Source organism: Grampus griseus, assembly GCF_964374135.1.
Source record: "Grampus griseus genome assembly, chromosome: 12".
NCBI classification, from domain to species: domain Eukaryota; kingdom Metazoa; phylum Chordata; class Mammalia; order Artiodactyla; family Delphinidae; genus Grampus; species Grampus griseus.
This window is the reverse complement of record NC_139006.1, coordinates 6,395,204-6,416,901: the sequence shown is the minus strand read 5'-3', so window position 1 is coordinate 6,416,901 and position 21,698 is coordinate 6,395,204. Positions and strand designations below refer to the sequence as shown.

Sequence of the window (21,698 nt, the reverse complement as noted above, 5' to 3'; positions counted from 1 at the left end):
TCGTGGTAGGTGTACCAGATTTTCTCCACAGTGAAGCTGTGGAGTCAAAATGGAGAGTGGGCAAGGATAAAACAAACAAACAAAAAGCAAACAAACAAAACAGACACTAATTTCAGATGGTACAATGGTACAATGTTTTAATGATCAAACAATGCCCCGGGCAAGGGCTCAGTAATCCATTAGTCACAGACCTGACGACACCCTGTGATTAAATATGGAGAAATATTAGGCTTACCATAAGCATAATATGGCATATTCATACAATGGACTATTATTCACTCATAAAAAGGAATGAAGGAATAGAGCGTCCAGAAAGAAACCCTCACAAACACGGTCAAATTATTTTCAACAAGGGTGCCAAGACTGTTCATTGGGGAAAGGATAGTTTTTTCAACAAATGGTGTTGGGAAAATTGGATACCTACATGCAAAAGTGTGACGTACCTTACCTTACACCATATACAAAAATTAACTCAGAATGGATCAAAGGCCTAAAGCTACAAAACTCTAAGAAGAAAACATTGTGGAAAAGCTTTATGTCAATGGATTTGGCAATGAGTTTTTAAAAAACACAGAAAAAGAAACAAAAGAAAAAAATAGATAAACGACTACATTGATGAAATAAAATTTGTATTTTAAGGCAGGACAAGAAAATGTAAACATAAAATTCTCTCTCTGTACATTTGGGCCTCCTCCCTCCCTCTCTCATGTGCAATGTACATTTGCATTATACATTAACCAGACCTCCTCAAAGGTGGGAATGCCTGCTTGACCACAAAGGTCAACTTTTTTTCCCCTTTCTTCTGATGCTAGCAATGTAACCGCTTAAAAGATTAGCACTCTTTCCAAACTCTGTAGGGAGTCATGGTGACTTAATTGCTTGCTTACCTGGACTCTGTATCTTTGGTGAAGTTTATGTAAAATGTCTGTATGTCATTTTGATGTATGATCCTTTGTCTCAAAAAGGCTTATGACTGTGTCTTTGACTTCTAATAGGCAGAACAGTTCTCAGAGCTTCTGAGAGTCTGTCTCTCGGCTTATAATCCTCAGTTTGACTTAAGTAAAATTATCTTTTGGGACTTCCTTGGTGGTCCAGTGGTAAAGAATCCACCTTCCAATGCAGGGGACGTGGGTTCGATTCCTGGTCGGGGAACTGAGCCCGCGCGCCACAACTATTGAGCTCGTGAGCCTCAACGAGAGAGCCCGCGTGCCGGAAACTACAGAGCTCACGCGCTCTGGAGCCGGAGCACCACAACTAGAGAGAGAACACCTGCACACCACAACTAGAGAGAAGCCTGTGCACTGCAACAAAAGCTCCCGCATGCCTCAGCGAAGAACCCATGTGCCACAACTAAGACCCGATGCAGCCAAAAAAGTAAAAAATAAATAAATTAGGGACTTCCTTGGTGGCGCAGTGGTTAAGAATCCGCCTGCCAATGCAGGAGACACGGGTTTGAGCCCTGGTCGGGGAAGATCCCATATGCCGCGGAGCAACTAAGCCACAACTACTGAGCCTGCGCTCTAGAGCCCATAAGCCACAACTACTGAGCCCGCGAGCCACAACTACTGAAGCCTGCGTGCCTAGAGCCTGTGCTCCGCAACAAGAGAAGCCACCAAAATGAGAAGCCCACGCACTGCGACGAAAAGTAGCCTCTGCTCACCGCAACTAGAGAAAGCCCACGCACAGCAACGAAGACCCAACACAGCTATAAAAAAAAAAAAAAAATCCCGCAGCTGCAACCAAGACCCAATGCAGCCAAAAATAAATAAATAAATACTAAAAAAAATCAATCTATGTAATCCACCATATTAACAGGCTACAGAATCCACAAAAAAACTACTAGAGCTAATAAATGAGCTCAAGGTTGCAGCATACAAGGTCAATATAAAATATCAATTGCATTTCTTTTTCTTTTTGGCCACACTTTACGGCATGTGGGATCTTAGTTTCCCAACCAGGGATCAAACCTGCGTCCCCTGCAGTGGAAGTGCAGAGTCTTAACCACTGGACTGCCAGGGAAGTCCCTGCAGAGCAGAAATTGAGACACAGACGTAGAGAACAAACGTATGGACACCAGGGGGGGAAAGCGGTGTGGGGGTGGGGGGGGTGTGATGAATTGGGCGATTGGGATTGACATGGATACACTGATGTGTATAAAATGGATGACTAACAAGAACCTGCTGTATAAAAAAATAATAATAAGAAAAAAATAAATAAAATGAAAAATAGAATTATCATATGATCCAGCAATACCACTTTGGGGTACATATCCAAAAGAATTGAAAGCAGGGTGTCAAAGAGATATTTGCACACTCATGTTCATAGTAGCATTATTCACAATAGCCAAAAGGTGGAAGTTACCCAAATCCATCCACAGATGAATGGATAAAAAAAATGTGGTGTATACATACAATGGAATATTAATCAGCCTTAAAAAGGAAGGAAATTCTGACACATGCCACAACATCGATGAACCTTGAGAACATTATGCTAAGTGAAATTAAGCCAGTCACCAAAAGATAAATACTACATGATTTCACTTATATGAGATATCTAGTGTACAAACTCATAGAAACAGAAAGTAGAATGGTGGTTGCCAGGGGCTGGGGGGAGGGGGGAATGGAGGGTTGTTGTTTAGTGGGTATAGAGTATCAGTTCTGTAGGGTGAAAAAGTTTTGGACTTTGATTGCACAACAATATGAATGTACTTAACACTACTGAACTGTACACTTAAAAATGGTTAAGGTTGTAAAATAAATTTTATCTTATGTGTACTTTACCAGTTTTCCTTCTTTTAACATGTGAGGAAACTCTATGGGGTGATGAAAATGTGCTACATCTTGATCTTGGTGAAGGTCACATGAGTACATACATAGATGAAATATTGCGGAACTGTATGCTTAACACTGTGTATTTCCTTTAGGTAAATTATACCTCAGTAAAGTGCTGGTAAGGAGATAAGGAATGAAGCACTGACAGATGCTACAATGTGGATGAATCTTGAAAACATTTTACTGAGTGAAAGAAGCCAGCCACAAAGGCCACCTATTGTATGATTCCATTTATATGAAATGTGCACAACAGCATATCCATAGAGATAGAAAGTAGATTAGTGGTTGTCTAGAGCTGGGGGAGGGGGAGGGGGAGTACGTACTAATGCAGACAGGGCTTCTTTTTGGGGTGATGAAAATGTTCTAAAATTAGATTGTGGTGATGGTTGCACAACTCTGTGAATAGACTAAAAACCACCGAACATTGTTGGAATGTAGCCTTCGCAGAGCAATGCTTATCAGAAAGAATTTAATGTTGCTGCATTTATTTTTTACCATCAGGATCCCCAGCCACCACTGCTGGTATGAATCTCTTCTGCACCACTGTCCTTTTCAAAAGTTCCTTCTGCCTTGAAATTTCTCTAGAAATTGATCCTCTAAGGCACCATATCTTCCTTCCTTCTTTGTTACACAGTGAAACCTGGTAAATCGCACTTTAAAAAAGTCAGTGTCTTCCATTGAGTAACTAGGATTTTGATATAAAAAAAAAAGATTCTTTTGTTCATTCATTTGACAACTTATTTACTGAGCGCCTACTATGTGCCAGGGCTGTAAAGTAGTAGCCAACAGGGCTGTGGAGTTAAATAGTTTTGACTTGAACCTCACAATTGTTACTTCCTGGTACATAAATTTGATCAAATTCTCTAATCTCCAAATCCCCATTTCCTACAGTCAACTTGGAAAAATAAAAGTATTCCCCAAAACTCGTGTGAGGATTAGACGAGATAATTTGTGAAAAGTGCCTCATCCAGTGTCCAGCACATCATAAGCATCAATGGACACTGGTTGTTATTATCAAGTGTTAATGATCTTAACTCTTAGATCCCTCATAGAACTGGACAATCTGTTGGTAGATAATCATGACCCTTCTCTCTCCGTTGGGAAATTATGAAAACAATTCTGAATTACAGCTGTTAAAAAACAAAATTCGGGACTTCCCTGGTGGTCCAGTGGGTAAGACTCCATGCTCCCAGTGCAGGGGGCCTGGATTCGATCCCTGGTCGGGGAACTAGATCCCGCATGCATGCCGCAAGTAAGAAGTCTGCACGCCGCAACTAAAGATCCCGCATGCCACAATGAAGATCCCGTGAGCCACAACTAAGACCTGGAGCAGACTAAATTAAAAAAAATAATAAATAAATATTTTAAATTTATTTATTTTAGTTTTGTCTGCACTGGGTCTTTGTTGCTGCGCGTGGGCTTTCTCTAGTTGCGGCGAGCGGGGCTGCTCTTCCTTGCGGTGCTCAGGCTTCTCATTGCGGTGGCTCCTCTTGTTAAGGAGCATGGGCTCTAGGCGCGCGGGCTCAGTAGTTGTGGCTTGTGGGCTCTAGAGTGCAGGCTCAGTAGTTGTGGTGCATGGGTTTAGGTGGTTCGCGGCATGTGGGATCTCCCCAGAACAGGGCTCGAACCCGTGTCCCCTGCATTGGCAGGCAGATTCTTAACCACTGCACTAGGGAAGCCCCTAAATAAATATTAAAAAAAAAAAAATTCAACTAAGTATATTTGAAGATCTCCTTGGCTTTATTTGACAATTCATGAATTGGGCAGCATCTCATCTAGCAAGTAGAAAAGAGCTTCAGAGGAGCTGTACAAATGGAAGGTTTTTAAAGGCAGAAAAGGGGGATAAGACAAGGAAGTCATAAACAAAAGAAAGGATTATTTCAGGTAAGGTCGCCTTCCCTTGGGGGTGAAGGTGGGGAGTCCATCAAGCAGATTACCTCACTAGGGATGATCAGGAAATTCCAGATTGATTGGTTTAAAATTCCACCCCGGGAGAGGCTGAAATTGAAGTTATATATTAAGGGCTTAGCACAAGTGATTCCATTTGGGGCCGGTTTCTTTTTTCACCCAGCAGAGGTTCTTAAAGTGTGTTTCCGAGACCAGCAGCATCAGCATCACCTGGAAACTTTTCAGAAATGCAAATTCTTGACCCACTGAATCAGAAACTTTAGGGGTGGGCCCCAGCAATCTGGTTTTTTTTTTTTTTTTTGCGGTACGCGGGCCTCTCACTGCTGTGGCCTCTCCCATTGCGGAGCACACGCTCTGGACACGCAGGCTCAGCGGCCATGGCTCACGGGCCCAGCCGCTCTGCGGCATGTGGGATCTTACCGGACCAGGGCACGAACCCGTGTCCCCTGCATCGGCAGGCGGACTCTCAACCACTGCACCACCAGGGAAGCCCCAATCTGTGTTTTAACAAGCCCTCTAGGTAATTCTGATGCACATGCACCCTGAAATTTGAAAAAGTATGAGTGCTACCACAGTGTTCAAGGTGGATTCTAGACCAGACCACAACTGTTCAAATCTTGATTGGCTCTGTCACTTGCAAGCTGTGTGATCTTAGGCAAGGAAATTACTTCTCTGGGGCTCAGTCTTCCCAGCTATCAAATGGGGGTAAGGATAGAAGCCATTTTATAAGATTGTCGTGAAGTGCTTTAGAACAGCATCTGGCACACGGTAAGTGCTCAATACATGTTGGCTATTATTATTACTATGCCTATTATAAACTACTTTATCTCCAGAATATGAAGTATGAGACTCCCCAAGTTCATATGATTATTTGGGTACAAGATATGAAAAGCTGGGTCAGTAACACACATAGAATATGTCTACAACAAAGCTTTTTAAAAAATCCAAGTGGGGCTTCCCTGGTGGCGCAGTGGTTGAGAGTCCGCCTGCCGATGCAGGGGACACGGGTTCGTGCCCCGGTCCGGGAAGATCCCACATGCCGCGGAGCGGCTGGGCCCGTGAGCCATGGCCGTTGAGCCTGCGCGTCCGGAGCCTGTGCTCAACAACGGGAGAGGCCACAGCAGTGAGAGGCCCGGGTACCGCAAAAAAAAAAAAAAAAAAAAAAAAAAAGAGCAGAAAGTAAGGTATCGCCCAACTCACTGTTAAGCAAAGGAAAACATGACGTGGGAAACAAAAGTAGTGGGTGGGTCATGCTTCATAAAAATGGAACCATAAGTGTTTGGGGGTTAATTCCACCCACAGGAAAGTTCCATTAGCAAATATCTGGTGGTCCTATTTTGGTACATCAAGCAGAGTAGGTCTCATGCTCTTCTGAATACTGGTGGCACCATTAATTTCCTGAGTGGTACATTCAGTATGTCTTTCTTCCTGTTCTCTTTTGGCTTAAATGCCTGCAATCCTGGATCAGTGACTTCAGCTCTAGGAGCTGAAAGTCTTTAGAAAAGAATTTGGTTGCAGGAAGGGTGGTGCCCAGAGCACTTGTTTTCAGTCGGTGTTTGCATAACAGCACACTTTTTTTTTTAAACTTAGGTGAAATGTTTATTCGGGGTGATGAGTGGGAGGGTGGGGTGTGTGTGTGGGGAGGTGGTGTAGGTGGGTGGGGGAAGCATTAAAGGAGACTACGGCCAAGGGACTAATGTCCTCCACCCTACTCTCCAGGCCAGCTCTGTTCCACCCAGGAAGGTAACAATACACTCTGCAATGAGCTGTTGAGAGAGTGAAGTGAGCTTAGCCCAGTGTCTGCCAGGTGATGCTAAATGTTTGTTTGTTTTTTTAAATGTTTGTTTTAAGATGGTATTAGTGTGGTGGTGATCAGTTTGAAATGTACAGAAATATCAAATCATAATATTGTGCACCAGGAGCTAACATAGTGTTGTAGGTCAGTTATACTTCAAAACAAACAAACAAACAAACACATAGAAAAAGAGATCAGATTTGTGGTTCCCAGAGGTGAGGCCTGGGGGTGGGGGAATTGGACGGAAGCAGTCAAAAGGTACTTATTTCCAGTTATAAATTAGTACTAGGGATGTAATGTATGATATGATAAATATCTTTTTAACACTGCTGTATGGGAAAACATTTTTTTTCTATTTCTTTTATTTTGTATCCTTACGAGATGACAGATGCTCACTAAACTTACTGTGGTAATCATATCATGATGTATGTAAGTCACCTTAAACTTATATAGTGCTGTATGTCAATAAAACCGGAAAAAGGAAAAAAAGATTGTATTAATATGAAACTTCTATAGAAATCTCTAGTAGGGTTGCTCACGTTGCCCTTCAGATCTTCTGCTTGGTTTATAAAGTATTTTGTTATATAAGTAATTTTGTATATAATTAAACTTTAATTATATAGATGTGGCAGCCGTGGAGATGCCTGTCAGATGACCCTTCAAGAGGCCACCAAGCATATTAAAAGATGTCTGCAGCACCTTCAGACTCTGCAGCAGCATTCATGCTGTGGATGCACTTTTCCCAGAAGCCTTCCGTTGGTAAGCCAGCAGAGCAGAGATACTGGGACCACAATATTTCTTTTTTAAATTTAATTAATTAATTTTTTAATATGTTTATTTATTTTTGGCTGCACTGGGTCTTCATTGTTGAGCGCGGGCTTTCTCTAGTTGCCGTGAGGGGGGCTACTCTTAGTTGCGGTGCGTGGGCTTCAAACTGTGGCGTCTCTTGTTGCGGAGCACGGGCTCTAGGCGCCCAGGCTTCAGGAGTTGTGGCTCACGGGCTCAGTAATTGTGACTCGCGGGCTCTAGAGCGCAGGCTCCGTAGTCGTGGGGCACGGGCTTAGTTGCTCTGCGGCATGTGGGATCTTCCTGGACCAGGGATCGAACCAGTGTCCCCTGCATTGGCAGGTGGATTCTTAACCACTGCGCCACCAGGGAAGTCCTAAATATGAAATTTTAAACTATAGATATTGCTCACTTTTTTACTCAATACATTTTATTAATATATTTCAAGAGAACGTACTTTAAAGAAAGCTATAGATATTCAGAACTTATGCTTCACCTACATAATAAAGATTTGATAAAAACTAGGTAGCAGTAATACATCCTTAGTAGCTGGTCATTGGCTTACCTTCTAAGAATAGGACTGGAATCAAAATGAGATCAGCTGTTCGCAGAAATGACCCACTTGTAAGAATTAATCAGAAAATGAGTGGCTGAAGAAATCACGAGACTCATCATGAAAAGCACAACTGTCTCAAGCCATTTCAAGTTGTACCACAAGTCGTAATCTACCCGAATATTTTGACCTAACAAAAAAGAAACACAGCATAATCTGAATGCATACATCTACCCGTTCTACACAGATTTACTGACCACACGGTTCTCCCCTCTCCCTCCCACGCTTAGGTTTTAAATCTGGGCTTCTTAACCGTGACTCTAAAAGCAGGGGTCCTCAAAGAGTCATTTTGAGGTTCATTCAGCGGTTCTGAATTCACTGATTCCCTGCGGGGCCCAGGAAACGGCATTTAAACCAGCTTCCACGCGTTTCTTAAGTAAACTCTCCAAACTGTGAAGAACTGTTTTGCTTGTGTGGAAAGCGAACGTGTTAAATTTACGGGTTAGAAAAACTCTGGCAAAACATACGTACAAAGTTTCCTTGTGAACCGGCATACGCATTTTCTGAGTAAAAAAATCCCACAATATTAATCAAATTCTCAAAGCGAGCCTAAGAACCAAAACTCGCATCGCGCTGAAACACCTCCTTGCTACGGAGAGAAATCCAGCGGCTCCCAGACAACTAGCTGCACATTCGATCGTCTTTCAACTTTTGTTCAATTTAGCAGTTTCTGTCTTCGTGAAAATTTTTACAGAAACAGAAAGTTCATTCTCTTCGGAGACGATATGCAGTCGATGCTCAAGGCATGTGATTAAATTTGTTAAAATAAAAGCAAAAACGGAAACAGGGCCCGTGACGAATCTGCTACTTCCGATGTAAAGGTCCTGTCAGTCAAGGAGGAAGAATCTTCCGTCGCTTCGAGCTCGGCACCTGGCCCCGTGGGAAAGGAAGCCCGATCCTTGCTGAGGTGAGCGGGAGCGGTTTGGTGGGAGTACGGCACACCCTGGCGAGAAGGACGAGGGAATTCGGCCTGGACGGTATGTCGGCGCGTGCGTGGGCCGCCATGTTGAAAGCGGGCAAAGGGGGACCTTTTGGGGTTGTGTTGCCGGGAGCGGGGGCGACAGCTGGGTTGGTAGGATGGCCCCTTCCGTCCTGTGCCACCTCAGATGGTGACGGGCTGGGGAAGGCAGCCCTGAGGGCCGGCGGCCGAGACGGAGGCGCTGCGGGGCGGGGGGGCGGATCGGAAGTATAGACTTTTTCACGGAGACTTCCGCGTTAGCGTCCACGGCCTCACTGCGCGTGCTCGGACGGCTCTGGGCGCCAGCCTTCAGTTTGCTTCCCACCTGGTGGGAAGCGCCGGTTGTTCCGTTCTGCAGGCTCAGCCTGGGGACGAGTGCTTTGTTTGTTTGCTTAAGAATAGCTTTTTTTTTTTTTTTTTTTTTTTTTTTTTTGTGGTACGCGGGCCTCTCACTGCCGTGGCCTCTCCCGTTGCGGAGCACAGGCTCCGGACGCGCAGGCTCAGCGGCCATGGCTCACGAGCCCAGCCGCTCTGCGGCATGTGGGAGCTTCCCGGACGGGGGCACAAACCCGCATCCCCTGCATCGGCAGGCGGACTCCCAGCCACTGCGGCACCAGGGAAGCCCAAGAATAGCTTTTATTTGTATAATAATTTATAATTAGAAAGCGCTTTCAAAGACACTACCTTCTCTCATCTTCACAAAAAAACGCGGTGAAGAGGCACTTAGCAGCATTTAACAGGTGATTTAAATTTTGCCGAAGCTAACACTAGGTCTCACACCTGGGTGTTCTGACTCCCAATCCAGTGCTTTTTCACTTTCCACACTTCTGTCTTTAATAGTTCATTGCCCCACTCACTTCCACCCCCGACGATTCATCTCTCACATCCCATCTCCGTTTATGAAGTAATGACGAGAATCTAAACATCCAGAGAGATGGTGGTAGAAAATCTCAATGCAATGTTGCAACGGAGGAAATACACCTAGAAAGATTAACGAGAAACTGTGAAGCCCGCTCTTCTCTTGGTATTGAGTATTGATAGGAGCATGCAGGTGAGGGAGAAAACCGGAAACTCATCTTTTATCCCTTTGTAATTTTTTTCCGGAGTTTAATTTGAGGAACTCTTAAAGCTTTGAACAGGAGCTCTGACTGTGTACAGCAATGTCAGCTTTATTTGGTGAATCTTTGTGACCTTTTCCTGTGGAATGGGGACGGGTTCCTTTCCCACTTGCCTGCGAGGGGGCTCTCAGCCTCAGATACCCAGACGTGGCCTGCTTTGTCCTATCCCCATCTCAAGCTTTATATTTTATGACAGCTATCTAAGGAGAGAGTTAAGAGCTCAAGCTCTGGAGTCAATAAAAGCCCTTGGTTCTAACTCCCCCTCTGGGCTACTTCTGTGATTTGGGACAAGAGACAATCTTTTTGCATCTCACCTTTGGCATCTGAAATGGCAATAATAGAAGTGGGTGTGTCCCGGTGTTGTTGAGAGGTGAGGGGAGTTAAGTGCTTAGCACAGTGCCTGGCACCTCCTAAGTGTTCAATACAGGTTAACTATATGATGGTCTCTTTTTTGTTTGTTTGTTTTTCCTGCAACCTTGCGATAGTACGATTAGAATCTTAAGAATTTTAGGTCCATTTAGAGAATACCAGAGCAGAGATCCAAACAACACAGTGATCTCTCTTTTTTTTACCCCATGTGGAGAAATTACAGCCATAATAGACAAAAGACACAAAGTGAGTTAGAGGCAGAGCCCAGACCGGACCAAAAGCCTCTCACTCTTCTCGTGCTCCTTCCCTTGTTCTAGTTGTTTATCATCCTTTTACTGATAAGGATACCAGAGAGGTGTCTTCTCCAAAGTTGCTTGTTAATGATGAGCCGCATATATGTCCTCCTTTTACAATTTGGTGGCAGATGGTGTAATGTCCTGCCTCTCAATTTTCTTTCTTTTTAAAAATAATTAATTAATTTTTTGGCTGCACTGGGTCTTCGTTGCTGCGTGCGGGCTTTCTCTAGTTGGGCGAGCGGGGGCTGCTCTTCATTGCTGCGGTGCACGGGCTTCTCATTGCGGTGGCTTCTCTTATTGCGGAGCACGGGCTCTAGGCACATGGGCTTCAGTAGTTGTGGCTCGTGGGCTCTAGAGCTCAGGCTCCGTAGTTGTGGCACGTGGGCTCAGTAGTTGTGGCATGCAGGCTCTAGAGCGCAGGCTCAGTAGTTGTGGCGTACGGGCTTAGTTGCTCTGCGGCATGTGGGATCTTCCTGGACCAGGGATCAAACCCGTGTCCCCTGCATTGGCAGGCGGATTCTTAACCACTGTGCCACCAGGGAAGTCCCTGCCTTTCAGTTTTCAATGAAGTGGTCCTTTTTGTCTGATTTGGACCAAAATAAGTTCAGTGAATTTTGTTTGGAGTTGGTTCAGTTCCCCAGCATTTATCAGGAAGGGTCCTAGGATCTGGAGACACTGGGTTGAAGAGTGTTTATTGTGAAGAGTGTTTATTGTGTGTTGGGCAAAACGTGATCAGTATGACAGAAGAGGTACCATGAGCTGTGGGACCAACGGATTTGCTTCATGGGGAAGAGGCTGGAAGCTGGACTTGAAGGACCAGTAGAATTTCCACAAGTGGAGATGTGGGAGGTGGAAAGGAAGGGAATATTCCCAGCAGAGGAAATTGCACCAGGAAAGACACAGAGCTAGGGGATTAGGGCACGTTCAAGGAATGAGGAGCAGTCCTGGGGAGAATAGGTTCTGCAATGGAATATGAGGAGAGGCTAAGTGAGAGTCAGAATTCTTGAGTTCATTGACTTTGGGTTTTATTCTGTAGGTGTTTTACTTTTTTACTGGGAAAAGAAATTCCACTGTGATCACTCCCCCTATATAACCCATAAACTGAAGAGCAAAACCAAAAAAGATCCTTGAGGAAAATTTGAGAGAGGGGGGGAAAACTATAGATACCATTTTAATAAATATCATGGAAAGATGCTGTTAGGAATGAAGATCACCAGATATATTTGACAGAGCCCTGGTTTTTAAGGAACATATTTCAGCCTTGGCTCTAAAGCTTTACAGAGGTAGTCACATGATTACCAGCAGGGTCTGAAATGTTGGCAAGCACCGAATTATTCCAGCAAATTCACATGAATCAATTATCATGTGTCAGACTTAAACTTACCCACCCTCTTTCAAACAAACATAGATCTTCTATCGGAATGAATGACAGTTGCAGTGTGCTTGCTGAACTAAAATTACCATTGCAATCAGTTCTCAAGCTCCAAAGCATAAATGGATTATGAGCTAGGGAAGTGGGAAGAAATCCCATCTTCCTTTTTTTTTATATAAAGTTTCTTTTTATTTATTTATATACATTTTTTGGCTGCATTGGGCCTTCGTTGCTGCACACATGCTTTCTCTAGTTGCGGCGAGTGGGGGCCACTCTTCGTTGCAGTGCGCGGGCCTCTCATTGCAGTGGCGTCTCTTGTTGTGGAGCACGGGCTCTAGGCACGCAGGCTTCAGTAGTTGCAGCACGCGGGCTCAGTAGTTGCAGCACGCAGGCCCTAGAGTGCGTGGGCTCAGTGTTATGGCATGTGGGCTTGGCCGCCCCGTAGTATGTGGGATCTTCCTGGACCAGGGATCGAACCTGTGTCCCCTGCATTGGCAGGTGGATTCCTAACCACTGTGCCACCAGGGAAGTCCCCCATCTTCCTTTTGAACTAAAGAGCCTGCGGCTGGGTCACTGTCATTTTGGCTTTGCTCCCTGTTTACTGACAGATGCAAAAGGCTGCATTCAGAGCACCATTTTCCCATGTAGTTTTGTTTTTTTAAAAAGTCTTTATCAGAATAATCTGGGAGGGACTCCCCTGGTGGTCCAGTGGGTAAGACACCGCACTCCCAATGCAGGGGGCCCGGGTTCAATCCCTGGTCGGGGAACTAGATCCCACATGCCGCAACTAAGAAGTCCCGCATGCTGCAACTAAGGATCCTGCATAACGAAATGAAGATCCTGCGTGCCGTAACTAAAGACCCAGTGCAGCCTAAATAAATAAATATTTAAAAATTAAAAAAAAAAATCTGGGAGCGGGAATGTGGGGAGCACAGATGAAATAAGACAGGCCAGGTGTTGGTCATGGTTGGAGCCGGGTGAGAAATTCATGGAAGGTTATGCCATTGTCTACACTGGTATGTGTTTGAAACTCTTGGTAGTAAAGAGTTTTTAACTTTTATTAATGTTATTATTATCATTATTTATATATATATATTTGGCCGAGCCGTGTGGCTTGCGGGATCCTAGTTCCCCAACCAGGGATTGAACCCGGGGCCCGGCAGTGAAAGTGCCGAGTCCTAACCCTTGGACCGCCAGGGAACTCCCATAAAGAGTTCTTTAAGATGCCCTTTTCCACAGAAGCTCCCAGGCTGGTTTCCCTCTGACCATTTTAAAGTCTCTGAAAGGTGAGCCTGGGTTTTGATTCTGGATTTTGATCCGTGTTGCCACGTTATAACAGTTTGTGTGCGCCCTGCCGTGGCTAAGCTGGATGATACACGTATGCAGCAAACTCAGGCACGTTGCCCTCTGCTCCTTCCGGGGAGGGTTGGTGGAGGAGTGCGTGCGAGCATTCTGGAGCCCCACTGCCTGGCTCTGATACTGTCTCCCCTGCCTTCTGGCTGGGAGGCCACAGCGTCTGAAAAACCCTCTTCCTTCCCTGTTGGAAGAAGGGGCGAAAAGCAGTATCTACTTCATGGGGTTGTTGGAAGGATTGAATGCATAGCTCACAGTAGATGCTGCATAAACGCTTGCCGTGCTTCTCCTTAGAACATGAACGATTGGATGCCCATCGCCAGGGAGTATGACCCGCTTAAAGCTGGCAGCATTGATGGCACCGACGAGGACCCACATGATCGAGCTGTCTGGAGGGCGATGCTGGCACGATATGCCCCCAACAAAGGCGTCACAGGAGACCCCCTCCTCACCCTGTTTGTGGCGAGACTAAACCTGCAGACCAAAGAGGAGAAGTTAAAGGAAGTATTTTCCCGCTATGGGGACATCCGGCGGCTTCGGCTGGTGAGGGACTTGGTCACGGGCTTTTCGAAGGGCTACGCCTTCATCGAATACAAGGAGGAGCGTTCTCTGCTCAAAGCTTACCGGGACGCCGACGGCCTGGTTATTGACCAACACGAGATATTTGTGGACTATGAACTGGAAAGGACTCTCAAAGGGTGGATTCCTCGGCGACTTGGAGGAGGCCTGGGGGGGAAAAAGGAATCTGGGCAGCTGAGATTTGGGGGGCGGGATCGGCCTTTCCGAAAACCCATTAATCTGCCAGTTGTTAAAAGCGACCAGTTTCGAGAGGGAAAGAGGGAGAGAAGGGAGCGATCTCGATCCCGAGAAAGACACTGGGACTCCAGGACGAGGGATCGGGACCATGACAGGGGCCGGGAGAAGAGGTGGCAGGAAAAAGAATCAACTAGGGTGTGGCCAGAAGGTGACTGGGACAGAGAGAGGGACTTCAGAGATGACAGGGTCAAGGGGAGGGAGAAGAGGGACAGAAGTAAGTAGACTCCATCCCCTGCCAAACTCAAACGAAGGTACCCGACCAGTAAAAGCGCAGGGAGACCTGCAGTGCTTGTATACAGAATCCAAGTCCAGTGGTTGAATAGAACTTACTGATGAAAACAAAAACAAAACAGAAGAAACTTACTAATGATAATGGGGTTGGGTACGTTTTCTTTTGACTCTGGAATGCAGGTTCAAGATGAACACGCTGATACTTTGAATTTTCTCTTCTTCATCTTATAGTTTTTGTTTTTGTTTTTTGGGGCTCATGGGCGGTTTGTGGGATCTTACTTCCCTGACCAGGGATTGAACCTGCACCCTCAGTAGTGAAAGTGCAGAGTCCTAACCATTGGACCACCAGGGAACTCCCTTCATCTTATAGTTGTAAGGACCCATTATTTGATAAGCTTGAGAAACAATTTTGCAGTCACCAGCATCTGTACAGAAAGACCTATGTAAGGAGCCACGACTCATTTAATTTGGCAGTACGGAATATGCTTTTTCTCCCATCTATTGGAAATGGCCATTTTGAGGGCTTGGCAGAAAGAGGTGATGACTGAAAACCATTTGCATTGATCTGTGACTCCTGGGAACCCAAATCTGGTCAGAATCTAAGTTGTGTGTTTTCCACCTTTATGTCCATAGTGCAGGGTTTGCTGCAGTGAAATAAAAATGGGTTAGAAAAATGAATCCAAGGAGAATGTCCAGACTTAGTACCAAAAGCCAGTCTTAGCAGTGATCTGGGTCAGCAACCAGCTTCTCTTGAACAAATATAACTCCATTCTCGAGCCAAATGCTGACTACCTTTTTTCCTTTTCTCTTTTTGGCGGGGTGGCTGGCATTTAAAATGAAAACCCAGAGTTGCAGGGCTTTGGGGCTGTGGTCTGTGGTAATCCTCCAGCCCTTGGAAAAGAGAAAGTTCAAAAGAAGTGAGAGTGAAATGAAAATGAAATCAATGAAAGGTTAGTAGCTGGTTCCGATGGACTGATTTGCCTTTTCTCTCTTGATCATCCAGCCTCTGGTTTGTTTGAAACTGGATATATTAACCTGAACTTCTGAGAGCTTTGAATAAGTACCATACTGTTCATGTGATTTTTCAAGAAAGTGACATTCAACCTTTTTCTTTTATCCATGGCTGTGTCTTTGAAAGTTCAGGTTCTTAAAATTCAGGATGTCTCATGTAAAGTAAATGTCTGATTTAGTAGCAAGACTCACACATTCATTACTAGGTTTTTGCATCAGGAGTATGAATCTCATCGTTACATAGGGGACCTACGATATCTTAAAAGTGCTATCAGCTGTTAGAACTGTTTTAGGAGAATATGCTCTTTCCTTTGTAAATTTCCAGTGCAGAATTTCACTCTTCTCCCAAATCTCAGAAGACCGCCTTGCAGGAACACCTTTATGATTTCACCCATGTTTCATTTACAACGTGTGTTATGAGCTAGAGTTGGTAGGTACATTAGGTAAACAAGCTGCTCCACATCAGGGAAGCTGAGTCGTGAGACGGCTTCAGAAGAAACACACACAGGGGCAGCAGTGTTTACGTAGTGTTCACAGAGTCTAAGCTGGCGGCTATCAACCCTGAGTACCAGAATAGCGATGGATGGAAAAAATAGGCACATTCAGTCCCCACCCCTGGACATTTGGGCTTAGTCTTACAATGGCCCTGGTAACTAAAAAAAAAAAAAAAATTAGTAGAACCCCCCCTCCCCCCCCCCCGGGTCAGGGACTGTAGTTGTCAACATGGCAAAGGCGGATACCCTCCGACCCGGCAATTCTGCTGCTAGTTTATTCTGCAGACTGATGCACGTGTGTGAGTGTGCAGCGCTGTTTTAGAAAGATTGGAAGCTACCTGTCCACCAGTGGGGCCTGGACAAACATGAACAAATTACACTCGATGGTCGACCAAGGTTCCTCAGTCTTGGCACTATTGACATTTGGGGCTGGAAAGTTCTTTGGTATCGGGTGCCGTCCTATGCATTGTAGGATATTTAGCAGCGTCCCTGGGGCCTACTGGATGACAGTAGCACCCACCCAGTTGCGACAACCAAAAATGTCTCCAGTGAGTGCCAAATATCCCTGGGGGCCAAAATCACCCCTGGTTGAGACCCACTGTCTTTTATACTGGTGTGAAGTCATGTCCAGGGTATTCTAAGGAAAGAAAGGTATGGGATAGCATGTGTATAACACGCTGCCATTTATGTAGAAAGAGAACAGAAATATATCTGTATTTTTGTACATGATTGCATGTATATTTATAAATTACTTCAGGAAAGACACCCAGGAAACTACCAACACTGGTCACCCCAGGGGGAAGACAACCAAAGGTGATGCGGGGAGGGGGATTCCTCAGCACACATGCTTTTATACTCTCTGAGAATAAACTCTAATAGTTCTAATGGGCAGTCAGGTTGGAGAACCACTGCTCTAAACCAACATTATCGTGTCTGGTCATTTTTCTCAGCGATCTGGAAACGGAGTTCATGTAGATCCTATAAACCAACTTGATGGTTTCTTAGCAAACCATAGTAAAATGTGTAGAAAGCAGCCCAGTCAGATGTACTTGAGTGCCCTGTTGGGAAATGGTACCTCTCTGAATCCGTGAGCACCCAGTCTTGCACTCTGGGTGCTCCGTGAGTGGAGAGAAAACATTATTTGGGTAACCCCCCAACTTGCCAGTTGCAGACAGGGCATGTGGCTCTCCGTCTCCACTGCAGCCTCATGAGTCAGCCAGACGTTTGGTCCCCAAGCCATCTTTTCACCCACCGCCATTGCTTTGGCAAGTCTACCCTACCCACCATCTGGCATCCCCTAGGGTTCCGCACGTCACACTCAATCCGCTTTGGGACATTTGTCTTTTTCGCAGGGGACTAAGTATTTGACACGGTGAATGCTGAAACAAGATGCCAAGAAAAAAAGAATCCACACAAGAAATGTTGCAATGTCTCATCCTCAGCAACTTTGTTTGGTTAGTACTGCATAACTCACAGCAGATTCCAAGGCACTGGCCTTGAACATTGCTACATGCTCTAGGCATTATCAGTAACAAGGTGCAATAGAGAACCACAGGCTCTTGCAAACTTGTCTCCAGTTTCTGGGCAGGAGGACTGTCCTCCCTATTTTCTGTTTGCTTTGTGCCTAAGCTGGGCCAGCTCATCCTGTGAGTTTGGAAGCCCTGCCTGTCTAGTCGATGCGTCCTATATATTATGCTACCACCATGACAATGTCATGAACGTAACTAATGAAAACCTACCACTTCCCTGCCTCCCATTTAAGTATGACAAATGTGATCATAAAACCTCTACACAAATAATTTCATACAAAGCAAGTCAAACAGCAGTTATAGCGGCATGTGATGTATCTGGCGAAGCTTGCGTTACTGAAGTTAATGCAAAAGTCAGCTTCCGCTCGTGGTCTTATTAAATATATATCCTAAGGGATCAGAGTCATCTATTAGAAACGGTGATAGCCCTGGTATAAATAAACGTTTCTTTAGAGTTTGGCATCAGTTTTTTGACGTGCTCCCTCGAAGCAGACAGTTTGTTGGAGGGATCAGGTTTGAGGGTGTGACACCCAAGGCGGCCAGGTTCTGTTGCAGGCGCTGGTGGTTCAGGTCCAAGGACAGAGGCGGGTCACGGTCACAGGTGCTGCAGGGCCTCCTGTCCTTGTTCCGTGTAACCGTCGTCGCGGTGGCAGTTGGCCCACTGGCCAAAGGACTCGTGGATGCGCACGTTTCTCTGCGTGTTGACCAGACGCTTCTTATCTCGGGAGAAGAAGCTAAACCTTTGAGAAAGGAAGGAAAGAAATAAGAGGCTGCCCTTGGCCATGCACGTCACAGTTTTTGCAATGCCAGCAGCAAACGTGAGGGAGCAAATCAACTCGAGGTGTGAAAGAAAAAGTTCGGGGTGCGGGTCAGAAAGCAGCAGGGCATTCTGCGTGTCATTGTCACAGTACCTTGGAGGTGACACAGTGTGAGCAGGGTGTGCACATAGGTGATGTATCTCCCGCCTTAAGCACTACTGAGGATTTCTTCTCATGACCAGTGGAAATAAAAAGCTACTGGAAACATACATTATGGGTTTCTTTACCTTAATGATGCACAGAAAGAAATACTTGAAAGCCATATGGTACGTAAGACGATTCGGATGTAAAAAGATGAATATTTTAAATTCAAGTAATTATTTCATGTGGATTGGGAAACTAGGTAAGTAGCACATCAAAGCCCAAATTTCATGGATATTACTACAGCTTAGGATGAGGGGAAAGTAGGTATTTAAGAAAAATGAGGCAATTAAAATATGTATTAAGGAATAGCATACACGGTTCTCTGATTAGATGAACATTATGAATATAGTATGTGAATGAAATTTGGGAAATATTAATTTGGACAAGTGACAAGAACTGATTTAATGGTGATTAACACTGATTTAGTTTAAAGGTGAAAGCCTTTAGAAGTTATCACAGTAACTATCTACATAGCAACAGCTAAAGTAGACCAAGAGGTCTTTTCAAAACAGCTGTGACTATTGGTCATTGATCAATCTGAGTGAACCATCTGATTGACGCCTAAAAGATGAACGTAGAAATCTCAGGCCAAAAGCTGATAACGTGGCCCATTTAAAACAAAGTCAGCTTAAACTCCACCTAAACGGAGACTAGGACCCTGGCCGGTAGACCTGAGTTGGCCTATTTTGAGTGTTTCCCCAAAGCCCTCTCTAAGCTGCCAGCGGTCCTTCTGTACTCTCCGCCTCTAATTAAAGATTCTTTCTATTTTTACCAAGTTCCCCTACTCCTGAATTTTGGTTTCTGAACTTGGTAAGAAATATAGTAGCTCTGTTATGTTTTCCAGGGGCAGGAATAGGAAGGAACCCCTGAAGAAGTCAAAGCTTCAGATCAACTATTTTTAGTTCCCTCTGTCCGTTTACCTATTCGTTTTTTGGTTTGTTTTTGTTTTTTAGTGCTGTGGCCTATGGAGTTCAGTTTTAATCACATCTGAGTGAAAATGATTTTCCTATTCTGTGGTTACTGGATCCTACAATAACTTCCTAGCAGGAATAAAGTGGTCTTTCATTGCAAAGCTGGGGCAAGCCAAGTTTGTCTAGAGAAATTCTCCCTACCAGCTAAAGTCTCTTTTTTTCTGCAACCAATACGTGTACTGGCAAATGAAGGCATTCTTCTCATTCTGGGTTATTCGTGAGCTCTCTCCATAGGGCAATCAAAGCAATTAGCTGGCCAGAAAGACAGCAGCGCTCATCACTGTTACATATCATGTCTACATGATTCAAGCAGGAAAGCCACTTGCCACTTCCTGTCCAAGGGGACACAGAAAGAATCAAGACAAAAGTCTCCTCCTCTGCTTTTCCTGTTTTAACAAGATCAAATGGCTTGCTGACTATGGCTTGGCAAAACAAAGCGGTTTAGAAAGCCAGGGTGTGAAGATCAAAAACACAGCGTTAGTGTCACTTGGGGGAGCGCGGGGATGGGTCATGGTGGGCATTGATTACTGACCCGTCACTTAAAGGACCTTCTTTACTGGATCATGGACAAGGTGGTTTTAGAATGGAAACAGAAAAGACAGAAAGAATTATTGGTGACAGAGCCGAGAATTCCGAGGCTTCACTCGTGCATATGCAGCGTCATGAGCCGCACGTTTGAAATCGCACTCCACACCCACTTCAAATGGGAACACGCAGGTGACGGCCATGCAGCTAAAGGGGCCAGAGGAGACAGGCCAGCCCCAGCAGTAGCTGCAGCAGACATTCCAAAGGCACAGCTCAAAAGGAAACCAGAAAAATGCAGTGCCTACGAGGGACACAAGTCGTCGGACAGGCTGCAGTGTGGGGTCATCTATTATCAGTCCGGCTGCTACCATGGGCATTATGGCTGTAAACATCCTGGTTAGAAAAGTACAGATAGACACAGAGAAGATAAAAACAGGGGCGGCATGAAAAAGAAACACACTCCACAGACAGGTCAGCCGAAGGGTTTGCTTATGGTTGATGTGGAATTAGGGCCCCCAGTGCCCCCCATTCATAGTTGGAAAAGTCCTAACTCCCAGGAGCTCAGAATGTCCCTTATTTATGTATTTATTGAATGTCACCTTATTTAGAAAGAGAATCCTTGTAGATGTAACTAGTTTCGGTGAGGTCATACCGGAGTAGGGCGGCCCTAATCCAATACAACTGGTGTCCTTATAAAAGGGGGAAATTTGGACACGGACACGCATACAGGAAGAAGGCCATGTGAAGGTGGAGGCAGAGTTTGGGGTGATGCTTCTGCAAGTGAACAAAGGCCAAAGATTGTCAGCAAACCACTAGAAGCTCGGAGAGAGGCACGGAGCAGATTCTCCCTTATGGCCCTCAGAAGGAATTGACCCTGCCAACACCTTGATCTTGGACTTGTAGCTTCTAGGAACTGTGAGACTATACATCTCTATTGTTTTTTGTATTTTTTTGGCCATGCCACTTGGCTTGTGGGATCTTAGTTCCCTGACCAGGGATTGAACCCGGGCCCTCGGCAGTGAAAGCGTGGAGTCCTAACCACTGGACCGCCAGGGAAGTCCCTATCTCTGTTGTTTAAGCCAACTCAGTTTTTGGTACAACAGCCCTAGCAAACGGATACAGCGTGTGATAACCACGTAGGGAAGACAGGGTGGCCTCAAGGGCTGAAAACGCAGGCCCGGGTGTGGGGAAGGAAGTGTCAAAACCTGCCGTGGGATTACTCTTGGGTGTCTTCCAGCACGTCTCCCCCAGCTGCCATGAGCTGCAGGCTATGTGCCCTGAAGGCAGCCAGGGGAGACCCAGGAGAGAAGGTGAGGCAGCCAGGATGGGCCGGGCAGGAGACAGCCTGCATCGTCACCCGCCTGGTAAGTCAGAGCTGACAGTGAGTGCTCGTCGGTTCCTAGTCTGGCAAGGAAAACGAAGAAGAAACTCCAACCAAGCCTCCAGAACTGATTTTGAACAGCTCTGATTTCTCTTTTTTTTTTTAAGAGCTTGGCTGAGAAAAGATATAATTATCTCAAATGAGGTTTGAGAATTCTCTGCGTCTGGACCACCTTTGACGCAACTTCACAGACTAGCTGGGTGTTGGCACCTTGGCAAAACTACCTGGATGGCTTCTCAGAGACAACGAGAAGGGGTTCCATTTGCTAAATGAATGGGCCCAATCCCCAGGGGCCAGGCTAGCGGGTACCATTAGCTTTCCAGGGGCTCTAAGCCACAAGGTACTGCACCCAGCTCTACCAGGACCCCTCTCTAGCATA

At 45.4% G+C, this 21,698-nt stretch overlaps 2 protein-coding genes and 1 long non-coding RNA gene across 8 annotated transcripts in view; 1 reads left to right on the top strand and 2 right to left on the bottom strand.

Moving 5' to 3' along the window:
- Positions 1-7,395: 7,395 nt before the first annotated feature.
- LOC309830885 lies at positions 7,396-8,679 on the bottom strand. Its single transcript, XR_014297547.1, has 3 exons — positions 8,405-8,679; positions 7,886-8,063; positions 7,396-7,696 (listed from the first exon to the last, which is right to left on the bottom strand). It is a non-coding gene; the product is annotated as an uncharacterized lncRNA (long non-coding RNA).
- An 81-nt stretch (positions 8,680-8,760) lies between these two features.
- On the top strand, positions 8,761-17,254 carry SNRNP35 (small nuclear ribonucleoprotein U11/U12 subunit 35). 2 transcript variants are annotated; one of them, XM_082667760.1, is made up of 2 exons: positions 8,761-8,840; positions 13,694-17,254. In XM_082667760.1, the coding sequence occupies exon 2, from the start codon at positions 13,697-13,699 to the stop codon at positions 14,435-14,437; it is 741 nt and encodes a 246-aa protein (XP_082523886.1). In that variant the 5' UTR covers positions 8,761-8,840; positions 13,694-13,696; the 3' UTR covers positions 14,438-17,254. The 2 variants fall into 2 exon arrangements, with proteins under 2 accessions (XP_082523886.1, XP_082523885.1); XM_082667759.1 differs by having other exon boundaries at positions 8,773-8,910.
- Positions 17,255-17,373: 119 nt separating this feature from the next.
- Positions 17,374-21,698, bottom strand: part of RILPL1 (Rab interacting lysosomal protein like 1) — a 44,130-nt gene continuing 39,805 nt past the window's right edge. For 2 of the 5 annotated variants that reach the window (XM_082667758.1, XM_082667754.1), the window contains exons 7-8: positions 19,946-19,969; positions 17,374-18,220 (exon numbers count right to left, since the gene is read on the bottom strand). In XM_082667758.1, the coding sequence (XP_082523884.1) occupies positions 18,076-18,220; positions 19,946-19,969 (169 nt within the window). In that variant the 3' untranslated portion in view covers positions 17,374-18,075. Of the gene's footprint in view, positions 18,221-19,945; positions 19,970-20,243; positions 20,332-21,698 lie in introns of those variants that run through there. The other 3 variants (XM_082667756.1, XM_082667757.1, XM_082667755.1) reach the window with 3 other exon arrangements.